General features: G+C 39.6%; 1 protein-coding gene across 3 annotated transcripts in view; it reads right to left on the minus strand.

Annotated features, from left to right (window-relative positions):
• Positions 1–20069, minus strand: part of MICU2 (mitochondrial calcium uptake 2) — a 74451-nt gene that overhangs the window by 4555 nt on the left and 49827 nt on the right. For all 3 annotated transcript variants that reach the window (XM_081951763.1, XM_081951762.1, XM_081951761.1), the window contains exons 8-10: positions 18680–18777; positions 1134–1305; positions 834–942 (exon numbers count right to left, since the gene is read on the minus strand). In XM_081951763.1, the coding sequence (XP_081807889.1) occupies positions 834–942; positions 1134–1305; positions 18680–18777 (379 nt within the window). The remainder of the gene's footprint in view (positions 1–833; positions 943–1133; positions 1306–18679; positions 18778–20069) is intronic.

Genomic DNA, 20069 nt, shown 5'->3' on the forward strand with positions numbered 1-20069 from the left:
AATGTGCTTTTTTTTAGTTCCTTTTTTTTAAGACGGGTCAAAATGAAGATTCTAAACAGAATTTTTGGAAAGCTTTGATTGCAAGATTTGTTTTAAAGGTAATGTTATTTATTCTGTTTTCCAAATCGGATCAACAGTTTGGAAGAGCCTTGTTCATGCTCAAGAGCTATTTTTCATTAATTAATTGAGAAAACATCAATTGGTTCCATTTTCTAAATCAACTCAAATTGCCGAACTGGACCGACAGTCTAAATTGAATGGATTATTTGGATTGAAACTGATTTGCACACCTCAGTTCTACTATTATTTTAGCATAGCAGCAAAGCAAACGGTACTGTATTTGTTAAAGAAACTTTTAAATATATTTTACTACAGTTCATCTTTACAAAAAAACACCAAAAGGAGGCATCTTCCAATTTTTTTAAAAAAAAACCCTCCAAAACTCTTGGTGACCTCATAGACACATCCATATACTTTTCTTGGCAGCAATGCAGAAAAGGCTTTGTTTCACCAGATGTTGTTTAATTTCTGAGCCCAGACAAAGCCAAGGTGGTGGAGATTCCGGTTAAAAATCAGGTAGCAATATTGACTGGGAATCATTTTATTTTTCCATTTAGAAACAATTTCCACTATTTTCCTCTCTGCGTGCTAAGCGATGGTGATTTGTCATCTCGTAGCTGTCGTAATACGTAGTGAGGGGCTGACATATAATGCATTAAGTTCAAAATAACTTTATAAAGCAAAATTGACATAATGGGGACATTTTCAGAATCCATACGCATTATCTTTTCATTTTGATTTCATGAAGAACTATGAAATGGTGCACTTCTTACCCCGTTTAACAGGACGGCTGGCCACAGTAAACATTTTCAGAGCAATTGAGAAATCTTCTAAACGGTTTGTAAATTGACAGAAAGTCTTAAATTCATCCATACTGATACTCTGGAATACCAAAGCGGGTGAGATGTTTAGTCAAGATAGCAACATCCAAGTGTATTCATAAGGGATTTGTCAAATCACTACACAACTACGTATAATCAAACAAAATAACTTGATTATATTTTGTTGTGCTTTAGAAAGCTCTTCGGTTATATGATAGTCGCTTAATTCAAGATGAGGCAACTTATACCAACCTCTCCTGCTTGGATCCTCTCTTTCACATTTTGCCAATAAATTTCATTGTTTTCTTCATCAGTGTAATACAGCAACCACTCTACAAAATCTTCCTTTCTCATGAAGGTTAGACCTTTGGAAAACTGATTGAATTCCAATTCTTGTACTTCTGCTTGTAAATCCTGCATAAATCTAAAATAAATAAACAAATAATATGACAGCTTAGTTAAATGCAGAAAGGGGCAACAAAAAATCAGGTGCTTGAGAGCTTTCTCTATGAGAAAAAGCTAAAATGTCTGGAGGTCTTTACTATGGTAAAAATCGATTGAAGCAGACATGTTTGAAGTACTACCAGTACATATAAAATAATATATACCATATACCCTGTTTTCCCAAAAATAAGACCTCCCCAGATAATAAGCCCAATCGGGCTTTTGAGTGTATGTGCTAAAATAAGCCCTCCCCCCAAAATAAGCCCTCCCCTAAAATATTTAAACGCACGCGCAATCATCCCTACCATTTCCTGGGAATGAAATCTGAGGAGACATGCCCCACGCACCCCACATGCACCTGCCATCCATGTGGAACAGCCTCACGGACGCCGCTACTGCAAACCCTAGCTACCGCGCCCCTTCTCTTAGTGGCAGCCACAAAAAGAGTGGCAGGCCCAGCAATGCTAGGGCTGGCAAGAGTGTGCCAGAAACAAAGACAGAACTTCTGGCCCTCTCTAGATCAGCTGAGCCGCGGGTCGTGGTTAAGGGGCCTCCTGCACCTCAAAAATAGTAAGATCTCCCCGAAAATAAGGCCAAGCGCTTATTTCGGAGGCAAAAGAAAATAAGACCCTGTCTTATTTTCGGGAAAACATGGTATATATACTTTACAAAGTAAAGGAGATTTTATCTCACCCTCTTTAATCAGTCTGACCTGGGACCCTCCTATAAAACTGAACAAAAAGAAATTTGGAACAGACCAAAAGTATTTTTCACAAATACTTTTGTGAAAAATAAGAGCTGTAGAATGAATTACCATAAGACATGGTGATGACTGCTAATGTGGATGGCTTTAAAAGAGAATTAGATAAAACCATGGAAGGCAGGCCTATCAAATGCTTGGGAAACAGTGTTATCTCTGAGATGGGAGCAACATGTCAGCTTTAGGGGAAAAACGGTATGAGAAGGTGAAGTCTTCACTTCCAGCTTAAAAGCATCCTCGAAGCATTTTGCTTGCCAAAACTAAATGTTAGATTAAGATTTCCTTGGACTTGATCCAGCAGAGTTATCCTTTTGTCAAGACAATTATTTTCATACCACATTTTTAGCCAAATAATACTTTACTCGTATCAACTGATGGCACTGTGTAAATAAGGAGTATCCTCTTAGAGCTACTGTCCTAGGAGAATGCAACATACAGTTACCTTCCATCTCCTAAGAGCAACAACTTTCATTACTTCCGTGTTGCATAATAACATAAATTTATACCAAGAGGGGCAGAGTTCTGTGAGCTGTTCACTAACACAAGTTGAGTAAAAGAAATTGCTAGGTTTTAAAAGATTGCAATCTTAAATACACAGCTGGAAGAAAGTAATAAATGCCATGCATAACAAAAATAGTGTGCTTGAGCAAGCCTACCACTAGAGCGCCCTCTAAATTCATCTATGTTCATGAGTAACTAGGCTGAAAGAAATGTTGATATCTGCAATTTTTTTGAAGTTGCCTGAATGAGAAAGCAGACTTAAATATGAAAGTTGATAATGTGCATGTATACTTTAATTAAAATCTGTTTAAAAAGAGACAAACATTTAAGAGATGTAAGTAACAGAAATGAGAAATTGTTTGCTATAAAATTATCTTGTTCAAACAACCTAATGTTACTCTTATTGAAAATTTTACTAGCAAATGTATTAGGAGTATCAATGAAACACAAATCAAAATTTGGATATAGAATGGCCATTTGAAAAAAAAATCATTTGCATCTATATTCATAAAGAGAGAGAGAGATCTAGGCATGCATATCAATTTTTATTTCTTTTTGTATCAATTTATGAACTACATAGTACACTTACAGAGTGGGAATTTATTTATTTATTCAATTTCCATAGCCACCATTTTAAACAAATAGGAATAGATAGAAGGAATAAATCAGACATGCAGCCCTTGTTTATCAATGGGGACCAAGTGGACAAGTCACCAGTTTTACGTTTCTGGGTGTTATCATAATACAATACAATACAATACAATAGTAGAGTTGGAAGGGACCTTGGAGGTCTTCTAGTCCAACCCCCTACCTAGGCAGGAAACCTTATACCGTTTCAGACTATTCCTGCCAGCTTGGTGTCATCTGCAAATTTGATGAGTTCCCCATTTATTCCCTCATCCAAATCATTGATGAAGATGTTGAAGAGTACTGGGCCTAAAACAGAGCCTTGAGGTTCTGAAACCCCAAGGACCTGACCTGGGACACTCACATTGCAGCCCTGGTCAAAAGGGCCCCACCAGAGATTGTACTACCTGAGACTTCTCAGGAAACAACAACTGAATGAAAAACTGCTGGTGACCTTCTACCGCTGTACCATAGAGAGTATTTTATCTTACTGTGCCTGTGTATGGTTTGCCAATTGCACAGTTGCAGATAGGGGCTAATGTCATTGCCCAGAGGATATTGGTTGCCCTCTCCCCTCTTTGGAAGAGCTTTATAGCTCCCTCTGCCTTAAGAAAGTTCAAAACATTCTTAAAGATCCATCTCATCCTGGGCACCCTTTTTTTTGATAACCATTTGGCAGACGGTACAGGATAATAAAAACGAGGACAAATAGGTTGAAAAACAACTTCTATCCCAGAGCAGTAACTATACTGAATTCTACTGTATAGTGCAATATTAATGCAATATCAGTGAAATACAATAGCAGAGTTGGAAGGGACCTTGGGGGTCTTCTAGTCCAACCCCCTGCCTAGGCAGGAAACCCTATACCATTTCAGACAAATGGCTATCCAACATCTTCTTAAAGACTTCCAGTGTTGGGGCATTCACAACTTCTGGAGGCAAGCTGTTCCACTGATTAATTGTTCTGTCGGGAAATTTCTCCTCAGTTCTAAGTTGTTTCTCTCCTTGATTAGTTTCCACCCATTGCTTCTTGTTCTGTCCTCAGGTGCCTTGGAGAATAGTTTGACTCCCTCTTCTTTGTGGCAACCTCTGAGATATTGGAATACTGCTATCATGTCTCCCTTAGTCCTTCTTTCTATTAAACTAGACATACCAAGTTCCTGCAACCGTTCCTCCTGTTTTAGCCTCCAGTCCCCCAATCATCTTTGTTGCTCTTCTCTGCACTCTTTCTAGAGTCTCAACATCTTTTTTACATCGTGGTGACCAAACTGAACGCAGTATTCCAAGTGTGGCCTTACCAAGGCATTATAAAGTGGTATTAACACTTCATGTGATCTTGATTCTATCCCTCTGTTGATGCAGCCTAGAACTGTGTTGGCTTTTTTGGCAGCTGCTGCACACTGCTGGCTCATATTTAAATGGTCGTCCACTAGGACTCCAAGATCCTTCTCACAGTTACTACTATTGAGCAATGTACCACCTATATTGTACCTGTGCATTTTGTTTTTCTTGTCTAAATGTAGAACCTTACTTTTTTCACCATTGAATTTCATTTTAGCTGCACCCAAATGAACTCCAAATGCCCAGTTAAGAATTGAGACAGGCATGCCTCAAATTCAGGTAAAAGCCTGGAAGATGATGATAATTCATTGGCTTAAAATGCATTTCTTTACAGAGGGACTGTCCCCACTAGTGTTGATTGACAACTTCTCCTCCCCCTGGAAACAGGCAATTGATCACAAGCTGGGCTCTTATGGGCTCTCACTGGTATTCTTAATGTCCCTAGGCTTTGACCAAGCAAAGCAACTAGTAATCAATAGAATGAAGGACACGGAGTTCCAAGAAGAATTAAATAGGTTGCCTCCCCTTAGTAGGGACAGAATCAATCAGGGTGTGTGGGAATTAGCAAAATATCTAAATGACCTGATCTTCGGGGGTCCCTTCGGGGAGAGGGGGCGGTCTAGAAATCAAATATAAAATAAAATAAAATAAAATCTTCTCAAAACAAAGAATAGCTTTCTTCAGAGCCAGATTTAACAGTCTTCCTTCAGCACTCCTTCAGGGCAGGTATAAGAGAACTCCTACAGCAGAACGGGTTTGTATATGTGGTAAAGGAGAAGTTGAAGATATCTCACATGTTCTATTACACTGTGAGCTATACAGAGTTTGTAGGTCTGCACATATTCTCCCCTTATTAGAGAGATTGCCAGGGAGGGCAGACAATTTTTATCTAGGCTTTCTCCTCCAGGACACAAACCCGGCTACCATGTATGCAGTGGCAAAGTTCTGTGCTGCTGCAATGTCCACAAGGAAAAATTGGTTACAGAAGTATAGTTGTCATCTTGTACCAATTATTTGGACATATCTCTTAACAATTTCTGGACCATTGTATTTACTCCCATACTTAACGGCTTTGCACCCAGGTAAACCAGAGAGTGACCCGAACAATTTGAGAACATGTACAGTGGGGCAAAAAAGTATTTAGTCAGCGACCAATTGTGCAAGTTCTCCCACTTAAAAAGACGAGAGAGGCCTGTAATTGGCATCATAGGTAGACCTCAACCATGAGAGACAAAATGTAAAAAAACCCCCAAACTATCACATTGGCTGATTTGGAAATAATTTATTTGTAAATTATGGTGGAAAATAAGTATTTGGTCAATATCAAAAGTTCATCTCAATATTTTGTTATATATCCTTTGTTGGCAATGACAGAGGTCAAACGTTTTCTGTAAGTCTTCACAAGGTTGGCACACACTGTTGCTGGTATGTTGGCCCATTCCTCCATGCAGATCTCCTCTAGAGCAGTGATGTTTTGGGGCTGTCGCTGGGCAACACGGACTTTCAACTCCCTCCAAAGGTTTTCTATGGGGTTGAGATCTGGAGACTGGCTAGGCCACTCCAGGACCTTGAAATGCTTCTTACGAAGCCACTCCTTCGTTGCCCGGGCGGTATGTTTGGAATCATTGTCATGTTGAAAGACCCAGCCACGTTTCATCTTCAATGCCCTTGCTGATGGAAGGAGGTTTGCACTCAAAATCTCACGATACATGGCCCCATTCATTCTGTCCTGTACACGGATCAGTCGTCCTGGTCCCTTTGCAGAGAAACAGCCCCAAAGCATGATGTTGCCACTCCCATGCTTCACAGTAGGTATGGTGTTCTTTTGATGCAACTCAGCATTCTCTCTCCTCCAAACACGACGAGTTGTGTTTCTACCAAACAGTTCTATTTTAGTTTCATCTGATCATATGACATTCTCCCAATCCTCTTCTGGATCATCCAAATGCTCTCTAGCAAACTTCAGATGGGCCTGGACATGGACTGGCTTAAGCAGGGGGACACGTCTGGCACTGCAGGATCTGAGTCCCTGGCGGCGTAGTGTGTTACTGATGGTAGCCTTTGTTACATTGGTCCCAGCTCTCTGCAGGTCATTCACTAGGTCCCCCCGTGTGATCCTGGGATTTTTGCTCACCGTTCTTGGGATCATTTTGACCCCACGGGGTGAGATCTTGCGTGGAGCCCCAGATCGAGGGAGATTATCAGTGGTCTTGTATGTCTTCCATTTTCTAATTATTGCTCCCACAGTTGATTTGTTCACACCAAGCTGCTTGCCTATTGCAGATTCAGTCTTCCCAGCCTGGTGCAGGTCTACAATTTTGTTTCTGGTGTCCTTTGACAGCTCTTTGGTCTTCACCATAGTGGAGTTTGGAGTGTGACTGTTTGAGGTTGTGGACAGGTGTCTTTTATACTGATAACAAGTTCAAACAGGTGCCATTGATACAGGTAATGAGTGCAGGACAGAGGAGCCTCCTAAAGAAGAAGGTACAGGTCTGTGAGAGCCAGAAATCTTGCTTGTTTGTAGGTGACCAAATACTTATTTTCCACCATAATTTACAAATAAATTCTTTCCAAATCAGCCAATGTGATTGTTTGGTCTTTTTTTTTACATTTTGTCTCTCATAGTTGAGGTCTACCTATGATGCCAATTACAGGCCTCTCTCATCTTTTTAAGTGGGAGAACTTGCACAATTAGTAGTTGACTAAATACTTTTTTGCCCCACTGTATGTTATTTTCCACTTTTAATGTCAATACTTTTTAATTATATCTTTTAATGTCAGTACTTTTTAACATATTGTAAAAAGTAATCTGTATTGCTGGTCTTTGACTGTAATAAAGATTTATACTTATACCATTGAATTTCATTTTGTTAGATAGTGCCCAATGCTCAAGTTTATCAAGATCCTTCTGTATCGTAAGCCTATCTTCTGGAGTGTTGGCTATTCCTGCCATCTTGGTGTCATCTGCAAATTTGATGAGTCCCCCATTTATCCCCTCATCCAGATCATTGATGAAGATGTTGAAGAGTACTGGGCTAAAACAGAGCCTTGGGGTACTCCACTGCATACTTCCCTCCATGTAGATGCAGTTCCATTGAGGACTACATGTTGAGTGCGGTTGGTCAGCCAGTTACGAATCCATCTGGTGGTGATGCTGTCTAACCTACATTTTTCTACTTTATCTAGTAGTAGGTTATGGTCTACTTTATCAAATGCCTTGCTGAAGTCCAAGTAAATTATATCGACGACATTCCTCTGGTCCACTAATTTTGTCACTTTGTCGAAGAATGCAATAAGATTAGTCTGGCATGATCTGTTTTTGACAAACCCATGTTGGCTTTTGGCTATTACTTTGTTTACTTCTAGGTGTTCACTAATTCGTTGCTTGATTATCTTTTCCAGAATCTTCCCTGGTATTGAGGTCAGGCTGATAGGTCTATAGTTTCCTGGATCTATTTTTTTTTCTTTTTTGAAGATGGGAACCACATCAGCTCTTTTCCAGTCCTCTGGCAGTTCCCCCGGCAGTTCCCCCGTGCTCCAGGATCTCTGAAAGATATAGTTCAGTGGTTCTGAGATCTCGTCTGCCAGTTCCTTCAGAACCCTGGGGTGTAATCCAAGTGGTTTTTTTGCTCATTCCCCCACCCCCCAGGAGCACTCTGCAACCTCCCTTAAAGCTATTCATGCCTTTTTTTTTGGGGGGGGGGGAGAACGGGGCCGTCTTTGGGAGGTTTCCAGAGTGCAAAAACTTTTAAAATTTTCCTCTTCAAAACCTTGATGCGTCTTATACTCCGAAAAATATGGTATGTGGTAGCAAAGAGAAAATATCATAATAGATATCAATATAGCCAGGAAACCGAGTCATTCATAAACAAGGAACTGTATGGATATCAGTACAATTGTTTAATTGAAGAACTTTTGATACAATTGTTTGCCCAGTAGACTGCATTTGCATGTAATGTTCACACGCTACACATGAACCTGACCCTTTTATTAATATTTACTTGAAAAACAGGAGAACATAAGTTCAGAAAAGTATAATTGTTAACATTTTCAAATTAGATATGATTTCAGGATGCATGTAATAGGGAGTTCAGTGTGGAAATATTAATTGAAAAATATTGCAACACCTAGTAAATGAGGAAAGTGTAGATAGGGCACCTTCACGATATTAAACATTCCCATAGAAGTGAATATACAATTGGCTGTTTTGTTTAGTTAGGTTGTCTTTATCTAGTTTTTACAATAATACAATAGCAGAGTTGGAAGGGACCTTGGAGGTCTTCTAGTCCAACCCCCTGCCTAGGCAGGAAACCCTGTACCATTCCAGACAAATGGCTATCCAGCATCTTCTTAAAGACTTCCAGTGTTGGGGCATTCACAACTTCTGGAGGCAAGCTGTTCCACTGATTAATTGTTCTGTCAGGAAATGTCTCCTCAGTTCTAAGTTGCTTCTCTCCTTTTAGGATGAGTGGAGAACATATCACAATTTAGCTCAGTTCACAAACTGTGTATGCAGCTCAGGATGTGGCTTTTCGGGTGCGTTTCAAGGTGTTGATTATCATCTTCAAAGTGCTCCATGGCACAGGACCTAGCTATTTGCGGGATCGTATCCTGCCCCATACATCCCTTCGGCCGATTCGCTGACACAGAGAAGGACTCCTCCGGGTGCCGTCCACTAGGCTGTGCCAGCGGGCGACGCCCAGGGGAAGGGCCTTCTCTGTGATGGGCCCGACCCTCTGGAATGACCTTCCCCCTGACTTTAGAACGACTACGGACCTCCGCTCCTTCCGCCGGAAACTCAAAACCCACCTGTTTCATCTAGCCGGCCTGGCCTAATTACAGCTTTCCCTCCTCAGTTTGTATTTTTAAATTTTATGGTTTGGTTTTTAAGGTTTAAGTTTTTAATTCTTATAAATTTGTACAGGGGATATTTAATTCAATTTTAGTTATGTATATTATCGAGTGTATGGTTTTTAAATTTGTACCTGTACACCCCCCCCCCCCGAGTCCCTTCGGGGAGAGGGGGCGGTCTAGAAGTTTAATAAATAAATAAATAAATTAATTGCAGAGTTCTTCGTGTTCTCTTGATGCTGTTGGGGCATTGGGCAATGCCTGCAGATGACTAAGCTCAAAAAGCACCAAGAATTCCACAATATTAAGCATTACCATTGTAAGATATAATCAGCTCTTCTTAAATCTTTCCAAAATTATAGGCCTTTCCAAAATATTTTGTGCTGCAACCCAACAACCAATTCCTACTTGACATCTACCATTTTCTTAAATCTGTAGCACTGTTCTTTTCACTTCTTGTTTATAGAGCTTAGTCATTTCAGTTCCTTTTATTTTTCCTATTGCAGTTTAGACACATCCTACAGTTGTAGTAGCCATTCTTCTCCCCCCCTTTTTAAAAAAACACCAAATGAACATTTGACAAATTCCAGATGCTCCCTGGAGAGAACAAAACATTCCTGTTGCTTCTTGCAAGGTAAGCCATCTGTAGCAGTAGTTTGATTAGGTCGTTCTAGGCGGACAGTTTCTATTATACCTTTGGCTCTCTTCACACAGAGAACAAAACAAGAGTGACTGCATCTTGTGCTTCCTTTATCCACTAGTCTCCCGAGAAAGCTGATTTTCTAGGTTCATTTCAATCAGGTTTTCATTAGCAATTTGGGGATAGAAACTAACTTAGGCACCCTGTGGAGTTCTTGATGTGAAAGAAAAAAAGGCAAATGAGGATAAAGGGCTGGAGCATTGCAGAGGCATGGCTATATAACCATGATGATGCCAAAATGGTGGTAATTGAGGCTTCAGCTCAACTCTGCTAAGACTAAGTGATTGTGGATTTTCTGACTTCAGTGACCTGCCATCTTTATCTCTAAATGGGGTAGTGTGCCCCACAGTTGGTGCACAACTTGGGGATCCTTCTGTACACATCCAAAAAACAGGAGACAGCTATTAACTACGGAGTGAAGTGTTTTATATAGGTTCATCTTGTGCACCAATTATACCTGGACTGGAGGACCCAACCTATGGTACTTCATGCTTTAATTACTTCTTGCGTGGATTACGTAACAAGGTCTACATAGGGCTACCCTTGAATAGCATTTGGAAGATGCAGCTGGTCCAAAATGCAGTAGTGTGGACTGCGTTGGGCACTTCATGAAACAGTGTGGACTGCGTTGGGCGATTTGTCACCTCTGTTTCATAAAATGTATTGAGTCTCTGAGGGTACAAGTCATGTCATTATTACTTATACAACCGTGATGGCATGGAGGTCAGGATAGTGGGGAGCTGTTGGGCTTGGTAATTTCTAGTTTGTTGGTTTTAATCCTCTGTATGTCGGTCCAGTGTCAGTTTTATGAGATGGGTTGCTTAAATAAAGAAATAAAAGTGCAATGTCATGATGTAAGTTCCATCCTTTTGTATTTCCTGCATGACATCGCACACTAGATAAGAGGAGAGTTTGAATCACAAAATACGTGTCATCACTTGCCTGTCCAATGCAGATGGGGAAGAGGACTCTGTAAGGGTTCTCTTTGACATTCTTTGCATGTGCATACATTTTGTAAACTCACAACTCCACCACACTGTTCAGGGAAGTGAAAAGGAGCATGATTGGGAGGGAAAACACAACTATGTTCTGTCATGGCCTATCCCTGTACAAAGGTTGTATAAAAGCCATTGTTAAAATAATAAATTCAGGAGAAATATGGACACTGCCTCAAGCTCTGCATGTCACAACAACAAAATATAATGTAAAAGCAAAAATGTAACATATTAAAAAAGGAGAAAGCTAAATTTCCTACAATTTTGGTTTGAGAATTTCCTGAGACAATGCATCAAGAAATAAGCAGTAATTGTGCAGTCCCTTAAAGAACCAAAACTGTTTATAACCGTGATGGTGAACCTATGGCACGCATGCCAGAGGTGGCACGCGGAGCCCTCTCTGTGGGCACGAGCGCCATCGGCAGCTGCTCTTCTGGTTCCTGGTCAGCTGATCTTCGTATGCACTGGAAACCAGAAGACCAGGTGGCTGGCGTGTGCACGCATTCTGGTTTGGGCACTTGGGGCTGAAAAGGTTTGCCTTCACTGGTTTATAGCATTGTTCTGCCAATTTCAAGGAGCCCAAGTAAGCCACGTGCACATCACAACCTGTGCATGAAACATTTTTTTTTCTTTAATCCCTAGACTAAACGAGATTCTGCCATTCCTTTTTTCTACTTATGAAGCTGGTTTTGGATCTGCATCGTGACTTACCATTTATGAGCTACCATGCTGAATTTGAACTCGCATGAAACTTTCCTGATTCTTACCTTTCCTGCTTCTTGCAAACTTCAAGTTTAGCCCTTCTCAATAATTCCCCTTCCTATTTTGCATATGCTTGAAAAAAAAAGCAATGCTAGTTTAAAAGCTTTATTGCCACCATGAAATCCATAACATGCATATGAGGCAAATTGCCTTCTTAATGGTAGAGAATAAATAAAATGAACCAAGTGCACCACGAAGTAGAAGTCGCAACCCGTGTAATGATCTGCTATACAGAAGACTTGCTGGGTAGCATGATTTAAAGTCACTTCTGCATGCTAACTTTAAATTATGTGTTGCAAAGAACAACAAATCAACAGGAAAAGTGAAAGACTAAATAATAAAGCCTACATTTCACTTCAGTATTTCTTTTTTTAAAAAAACCAAAATCTCTTAAGCATACATAAGCACCATTAAGCCTTATGAATGAATCTTTCTCCCCCTCCCCCCTCCACATCATTTTAAGGAATGTAAATTACATAGTTAACAATATCTAAGCTTCTGTGACAGGTTTTAAAGCAGCCTAATCAAATGTAATCACTCCTGCTTTCTCTGGCTACTCCGCTGATCAATGGAAAGCCTTTTTAACAAGAACTTGGAAAATGATAAAAGCATTTGCCATCATTTTCCCCTCTGCCTTTGACAATGATCTATGTCTGTACAGCTCATCAGTCATCTGTTGTAAAAACATCATGGCACTTTGATCAAAAAGCCAACAATAGCCTCCCATGTGAGGTAGAAATGTGGAAAAAAAAAACTATGAGATAGAAATCACATTTTTCCTGAACAACAGAACCCCAGAAATGATGTGCTTGAGTTACTTACAAATAAAATAATGTGAAAAGTGATATCTCCACAGAGCTTTAAAGAAAAATAGACACTGATCCTTTCATTCACCTTTCTGCGCATTAAAACAAACTAGACTGTCATGTCACAATGCAGATGGATTGTGGATATATGTGGGCAGTGATAAGGAGACACATACCAAGTTCATGAGAAAAGAAATGCCTCCATTGAAAAATTACCTATATAGAACCCTATACTTATCCTAACAGCTCTAAGAGCAAAATGTGGGAGTCCAATTTTGATTACAAGCTTCTATCTGTGTGGTAGGCAAAGATCTTTAACCTACATTTGTTGAATGTAGTAGGTACCCAGAATAACCAGTGTTATGCCTCATTGGATCAATGCAGGATTTTATCTAATTACCCAAGACGTTCCATTTCACACTATATATGCAAACAATCTTTTACTGGTGCACTCTGGATTTAACACACTTAAAGACCCCAATGTACCTTGAGAAAAAGGAGCAAGGGAAATGAACACATTCAGAATTCAAGCATATCAAAAACGTATTTTCTCGCAGAACTGGAGCATATCCTAAATCCATGGAAGGACAAGTTTTTGTGGCATTAGGCAAGGCCAAAACTGAATTTCTCCTTTTCCCTGTCTTAACGTCATCTCTCCACTATTTTACATTATTTTAAAATCAAAGTTAGATACAATGTTTGCATGATTTGCATCAGGGGTTCCTGCCAGTTCTAACCTCTTCTATAGAAGAGGTTCCACAAATCTACAGTGCTGTTTAGAACCGGTTCCAGCTCCCTCTTCCCCACCCGTCCGCACATCATCAAGATGAAGAGCGAGAGGAGGAATTCTGGGAGTTGAAGTCCACAAGTCTTAAAGCTGTCAGTTTGAACACCCCTGGGTTTTTTTTTCTAATGGGTTAAGGGTGCTAGGGTCTTGTAACTTGACAGCTTTAAGACTTGCGTGCTTCAAATGCCAGAGTTCCTGAGACAACATTTTGGTTGCTAAGCAAGAGCTGAGTGAGTTTCACCACATTTTACAAGTTGGCAACGCCCACCGTCACATGGCCGGCAAGCCACTCCCACAAAGCAGGCCACACCTACAGAAGAGGTTCTAAAAATTTGTTGAAACCCACCACTGATCTGCATGCATATTTTTCTAATGTTATTATTCTGCAATTAAATTCCCATGTAAAATGCATTTTGCTACTTTCAGCAATATACATCTTTTGGGGCCCATTTATCCTAGCTTTGCACTTTGTTCAAAAGTTGTAGCACAATATTCAGAAATTTACAAATACCGGAGAATAACTAAATTTTGATTTGGAAAATTTTAATCAGATAAATTTGTACTGGAATGAGAACTAAATGAATTTCTCATCCATTTCCAGAATCTCCTATTTAGGTTTTAGCTGAGAGTAAAACATTCTAGATCCGTGATGGCAAACCTATGGCACGCGTACCCGAAGTGGCACATGCAGCCATGTCACCTGGCACATGTGGCATCTCCCGTTCCTCTTCTGGGTTTCTGGCACACATGCATGCATAACGATCAACAGGTCTTTGTGCATGTGGCAGTGCCAGAAAGAGGAAGAGCTGGTCTTCTGTTTTCTGGCGTGAGCATGCGTGCCAGCCAGTAGATTGTTGCGTGTGCATGCGCACCATTAACCGGAAGACTAGCTGGCCAGTGCGCATGCAAGCCCCGGAAATCAGAAGTTCATTTTCTGGCGTGCACATGCCCACTGGGCAGCTCCTCTTTTGGGTCGCATCCCAGACAAGTGCATGCACACTCCCTTTTCAGCACTCAGTGCCAAAAAGGTTCACCATCACTGTTCTAGATAGTAATATATATCCATTAGGAAAATAACTTGATTATGACCAACTGTATTTCAAGTTTTTGAGTGTTCCAAATTCTTAGGCTTGCTATGTCTAAGCAAAAATGTAACAAAATAAAGGAATGAGACATGATGAAAACCACCAGGTTTCTTTTTGTGAGATGAATGGAAGAAGTGCTATGCATGTTTAAAAGAGGATGGATCACACTGAGTAAAACTAATACGATCCATTTCTGAATTCGGGATTAGCCAGATGAATACAGTGGGTTGTGAATGTGGCTGCTTCTTATACTAGCACTGATTTTCTGTTGATTGTGAAAGAAGTAGTTGTATTATGAATTCCATCAAAATCAGGGGTGTCAACCTGGTGGCCCACGGGCCAGATGCATCCCGTGCAAGCCATGCCTACCCAGCTCCGTGAATGGGAAAAGCATCATGAAACATCAGGTGATGGCAACATGACACTGTAAGTGTGGCACCTGTGATCTAAATGATTTGGGCTTAACGACAAAATAACAGAGTTGGAAAAGACTTTCTAGCCCAGGTCTGTCTAATTTACAGCCCTCAGGCCAGATGCGTCATGCACTGGCCATGCCCATGACCAGTTTAGCGAAGGGGAAAAAAAGTCGAGATACATCATGTGATGATGCCCTGACCACATGAGTATCAGGCCTGGAGTGTCACGAGTTTGACACCCCTGTTCTAGTCCAACCTCCTGCTCAAGCAGGAAGCCCTAAACCGTTTCAGACAAATGGTTGTCTACTCTCTTCTTGGCTTTCCAATATTTACATCTATAACACAGAAAGGAGCAACTCTGCAGAGGTTCCAATGCAATGGTGGGTTGCAGGTGGTACGCCCTGGTATGGGTGTACCGGAGCCTGCCCGGAGCACTGGATACCGTTCCGGTGCTCCGGAAGGCCCACCCAAGCTCCTTACCTGTCTTTTAAGGCTTCCGTGCATGCGCATACAGCGCCTGTGCGACACTCCGTGGAGCAGCTGGAGCATTGTGGAGGCTTGCAGAGGTGGTAAGATGAAGACGCCACTGGGCCCGTTCCAACCCTACCGGTTGGAACGGGATCCGGAACCCACCACTGTTTCAATGGCCCAAATATACCATTGGATACACATAAGAGGAATCTTAAAGTGAAAAGGACCGGTATGAGCCCAATGGATGAAGCCTCTCAATTGTTCCTTGGAAAGATACACCTATCCTTGTATCCTATTCAGTACAATGCTTTGGCCAAACTATTTAAATTGTGAGCATTATCAATATATTTCACGTATAGGTGTAATATGGGCAACAATATGCTTATTAATAAGGCAGTGACTAGACAAAAAGAATCCTCACTTGCATAAAATAAGATAAAATTGGGATAAAACTGAACTGGGTTCCACTCAGTTTGACGTTGGTCAAAATATGCCCAAACTCATGGATGCTGTTTTTACTGTTATGAGGGAATGTTGGGTGCTTTGGGCCAGTCGCTCTTTCTCAGTTCAACCCAGATCACTGGGTTGCAGTGTGGAAAATAGACAGGCAGAATAAAAACCTAAAGCATTGCACCTGAGAATCAGAATTTTTGTATGATCATAGAAGGTATAGTAGACATCAATAATTTGGGACAGTTACAAGTCACTCACTGTATGCTATATTTTCAAAATTTACTGAGAATCATTTTCACTCAGATCCCAAATTAGAAAGAAGGTGCTACTGGAGTCTACGAAAAACCTAAATAACATATTGTTTCCTCGTTTAGTCATATTTTGTGCTTCAGTTTTAAAGACTTCGATTCAGTGCTGATTTATTTGCTGAAACAAATAAGCACTTCTTGATCCGAAATTTGGATGGCAAAGCATTCTTATTGCCTCAATGTATATCTAGATGACTGAATTTCACCTGTTTCTGCATAACCTGATATAAATATATCTCAAGCTTTATGAAAATAATTATGAATATTAGCATGTGACGTAATCCTGAGGAAAATGTAATAGAATTCAAGCAGAGGGATCCATTTGCAGAAGATATGTCAAAGAAAAGGAACAATATTAGATTTATTTATATTACTAAGTAGGATATTTTCTTCAGCATTTTTCAAGGTAGGAGTCGTATAGCTTCAGGTCTTATATTTCCAAGGATACAGGGCTTTTTGTCTGCATTTAAAGAGTCTCTTTTTTAAAAAGCACATTATAAGAGTTTATTCCCAATACAAGATCAACTAATGCTCATTTTAATTAAGCATTGAGTAAGAAATGTTTAGTTTAAAACAAATCATATTACAATTTTGACCTGAAGCACAACATGACGTTAAAAAGAATAAAATGCAGAATTGTAACTATCTACATAAAAGACAGATGAAGATAATCAGAACCTCTATTATTAGTTAAGCATGACTTGTTTTCTGAAATGTCTAAAAGTAAGAACTTAGTCTAGGCATTTTCTGGGAATAGCACTATAGAAATTCGTTCTATTAAAGCATTCCAGAGGGAAACACTATCTTGACATAACATCTAAAATGCAATTCCCACAGTGTCCCAAATATGGAAAGTTATTTGGGATCCTTCTGAAGTAAAAGATATGACAAATATTTTTAAAAAGGCTATAAAAATCAGGATGAGATTCCAAAGTAACATTTTACATCTTGCAGCAAAGAACAGATCAGGATGATACAAGGTAGTCCTTGACTTATGACCACAATTAGGAACAGAATTTCCACTGCTAAGCAAGGTTAAGGGTTCCATTGTTAAGTGAACCATGCTCAATTTTAGGACCATTTTTTGCCATGGTTGTTAAGTGATTCACTGTTGTTAAGTGAGTCGTGAAGCTGTTAATTACCGTATTTTTCTGAGTATAAGGCGCACTTTTTCCCCTCAAAAAAGAGGGTGAACATCTGGGTGCGCCTTATACACTGAATACAGCATTTTTTGTCTCCTGAAACCCTGCCCCTTCACCAAAATGGCCATGCATAGCTTGTAGGAGGCTTTCAGAGAGCTCATGGGGGCTGGGGAGGGCATAAATGAGCAAAAAATGGGCAGTTTTTTGCTCATTTTTGCCCCCCCCCCCCCCCCGGAGCACTCTACAAGCCTTCTAAGCCCTATTCAGGTCCTTTTTTTTTTGGAAAAAATCATTTTTGTGAAAAACGGGCCATTTTTGGGAGCTTTATAGAGTGCAAAAACTTTTTTTAAAAAAATTTGCCTCTTCAAAACCTTGGTGCATCTTATACTCCGATGCGTCTTATACTCCAAAAATATGATTATCCAATTTCCTCCATTAGCTTTGTTTGTAGGTTACAAATAGTTATCACATGACCTCAGGATACCACACACGTGCCAGTTGCCAGGCACCTGAATTCTGATCATGTGGGGATGCTTCGATGGTCATATATATGTGAACCAGTTGTTAGTCATTTTTTTCAGTGGCATTGTAACTTCAAATGATCACTAAGTAATTGGTTGTTAAGTCGAGGAGCACCTATAAGATAAAGGTAAATGTTCCCCTCATACATATGTGCTAATCATTCCCTACTCTAGGGGGTGGTGCTCATCTCCGTTTCAAAGCCAAAGAGCCAACGCTGTCCAAAGATGTCTCTGTGGTCATGTGGCCGGCATGACTAAATGCCAAAGGTGCACAGAATGCTGTTACCTTCCCACCAAAGGTGGTTCCTATTTTTTCTACTTGCATTTTTACATGCTTTTGAACTGCTAGGTTGGCAGAAGCTGGGACAAGTAATGGGAGCTCACTCCATTATGCGGCACTAGGGATTCGAACCGCCGAACTGCCGATCTTCTGATCGACAAGCTCAGTGTCTTAGCCACTGAGCCACCACGTCCCTCAGGAGCAACTGTAGTTGATGTTAATTAAAAGCAACCTTATCATGAACCCAGTTTGTCGTCTTTTTTTGCCCTGTGTGGCCAACCTGGCTGATTTATGAAAAATCTCAATGCAAACCAGAAAATCGGAATGTGGATTTAGATGTTCACACTTTGAGAGCTTAAATTATTAAACCCTGGTTCCCCTTTGCCTTTAGAAGTATTGTGTTAACCACCTGACAAATCTGGAATAGGTTTTAAAAGAGTACTAAACTCATATTCTGTTTTGGTTTCATAAGCCATTTGATCATAATCCTTATCCAGGTTAAACTGTTTTAAATATGTATGCTCAATTCAAAGATTTTATAACACTACCTTTGGAATTCCGAATACTGAAGTTTATCTTTTCCTCCTTTTCCAAAAAAGTGGACCAGTAACATGGTGTTGATATCAGTACCTTTCATTTCTGATTCCTGCAAGCAATTTGTTAAAAACAAATCAGGAGTTAATATTTAATGGAATATCTCCAAATGTCATAAATAACTGAAGCAAAAGATGTAATTGTATACTCTGAACAATGCAAACTAAAATCCAGGATGAACTTTAAATGAAGGAAAAGGCCTTCGCAGAAATGAAGCAATTTATTATTATAATATGGTAACTCTCAATTTGATCAGACTTCAAATAATAACTTTCCCAAATTCTATCTTGGTGTTACAAATTGCTTTCTCTTTTATAATATAGGGTTTTGCTATATGGACATGTATGCAGTTCCAACAGACAATTTCAAAGGAAATGTCAGAATATTTTAGCCCCATTTCCAATGGGTATATGAAAAAAGATATTATTAGTTTTTAATATTGATCACACAGGTTTCAAGAAGAGTTCTATTAGGAGTTAGTCAAGTCTCATTCCGAAAAAGAAACATTCACATAAGGAAGCACTGTATGACAACTGCAGCTACTTTAAAATATTTTTTCTATTCTTACCAGTGAAGAGAAAAAATTCAAATGAATCATTACAAATATTTTGTCAGTTGTTAATGCAACTTTTTAAAATGTACTCCAAGATTCTATGATTTTTTTTAAAAAAAATGAACTCTTAAAATATTTATTGCGATACTTGCAAGTGAATATTTGCTGTATATAAATAGTACTGATGCCAGTAAGTGCTCTGTCTGGAAAAACTAGACTTATTTTAGAAAAATGTAAAAGATAAAGAGTTCTAAATTCATATATCAAAATTTACCTATGCAGTTAGATATGCCAAAATCTGAACCTAAATAGATACATGGATACATCTATTTCTCATTCAAGAGAAATAAATAATTCATATGTAGTTGATTTTCCCCTTAGTAAAAATGCTTAAGAGAAATCAAGGAATGTATTGCTATATTTCAGTTATTTCATTTTCCCCCAGAAGGTTGAAACTATACAAAGTGAGGGATTTGTACATTATAGTTTCCTTTCATCACTTAGACTAAGTGGCATTTCTTTGAACACAACAACACACTAAGCATCATGGAATCCACAGGGATTTCAACAGTACTCTCCTTATGACATCTACATGACCTCTGTGTCTTTTTCTGCTGAAAAAGAAAGATGAGACAGAGATCTATTCATGGATTCAAATTATAGTAGTTATTTGAATTTTAGGATTATCTACAAGTTGTATTAGTTCGATGTGTATCATGCTTATTGCACAAGTAACAACACACTTTATGGGAAATGGGATAGCACTCATTTGTCCGATGTTACTTTCCACT

Source organism: Natrix helvetica (assembly GCF_964273705.1).
Source record: "Natrix helvetica genome assembly, chromosome: 4".
NCBI classification, from domain to species: Eukaryota; Metazoa; Chordata; class Lepidosauria; order Squamata; family Natricidae; genus Natrix; species Natrix helvetica.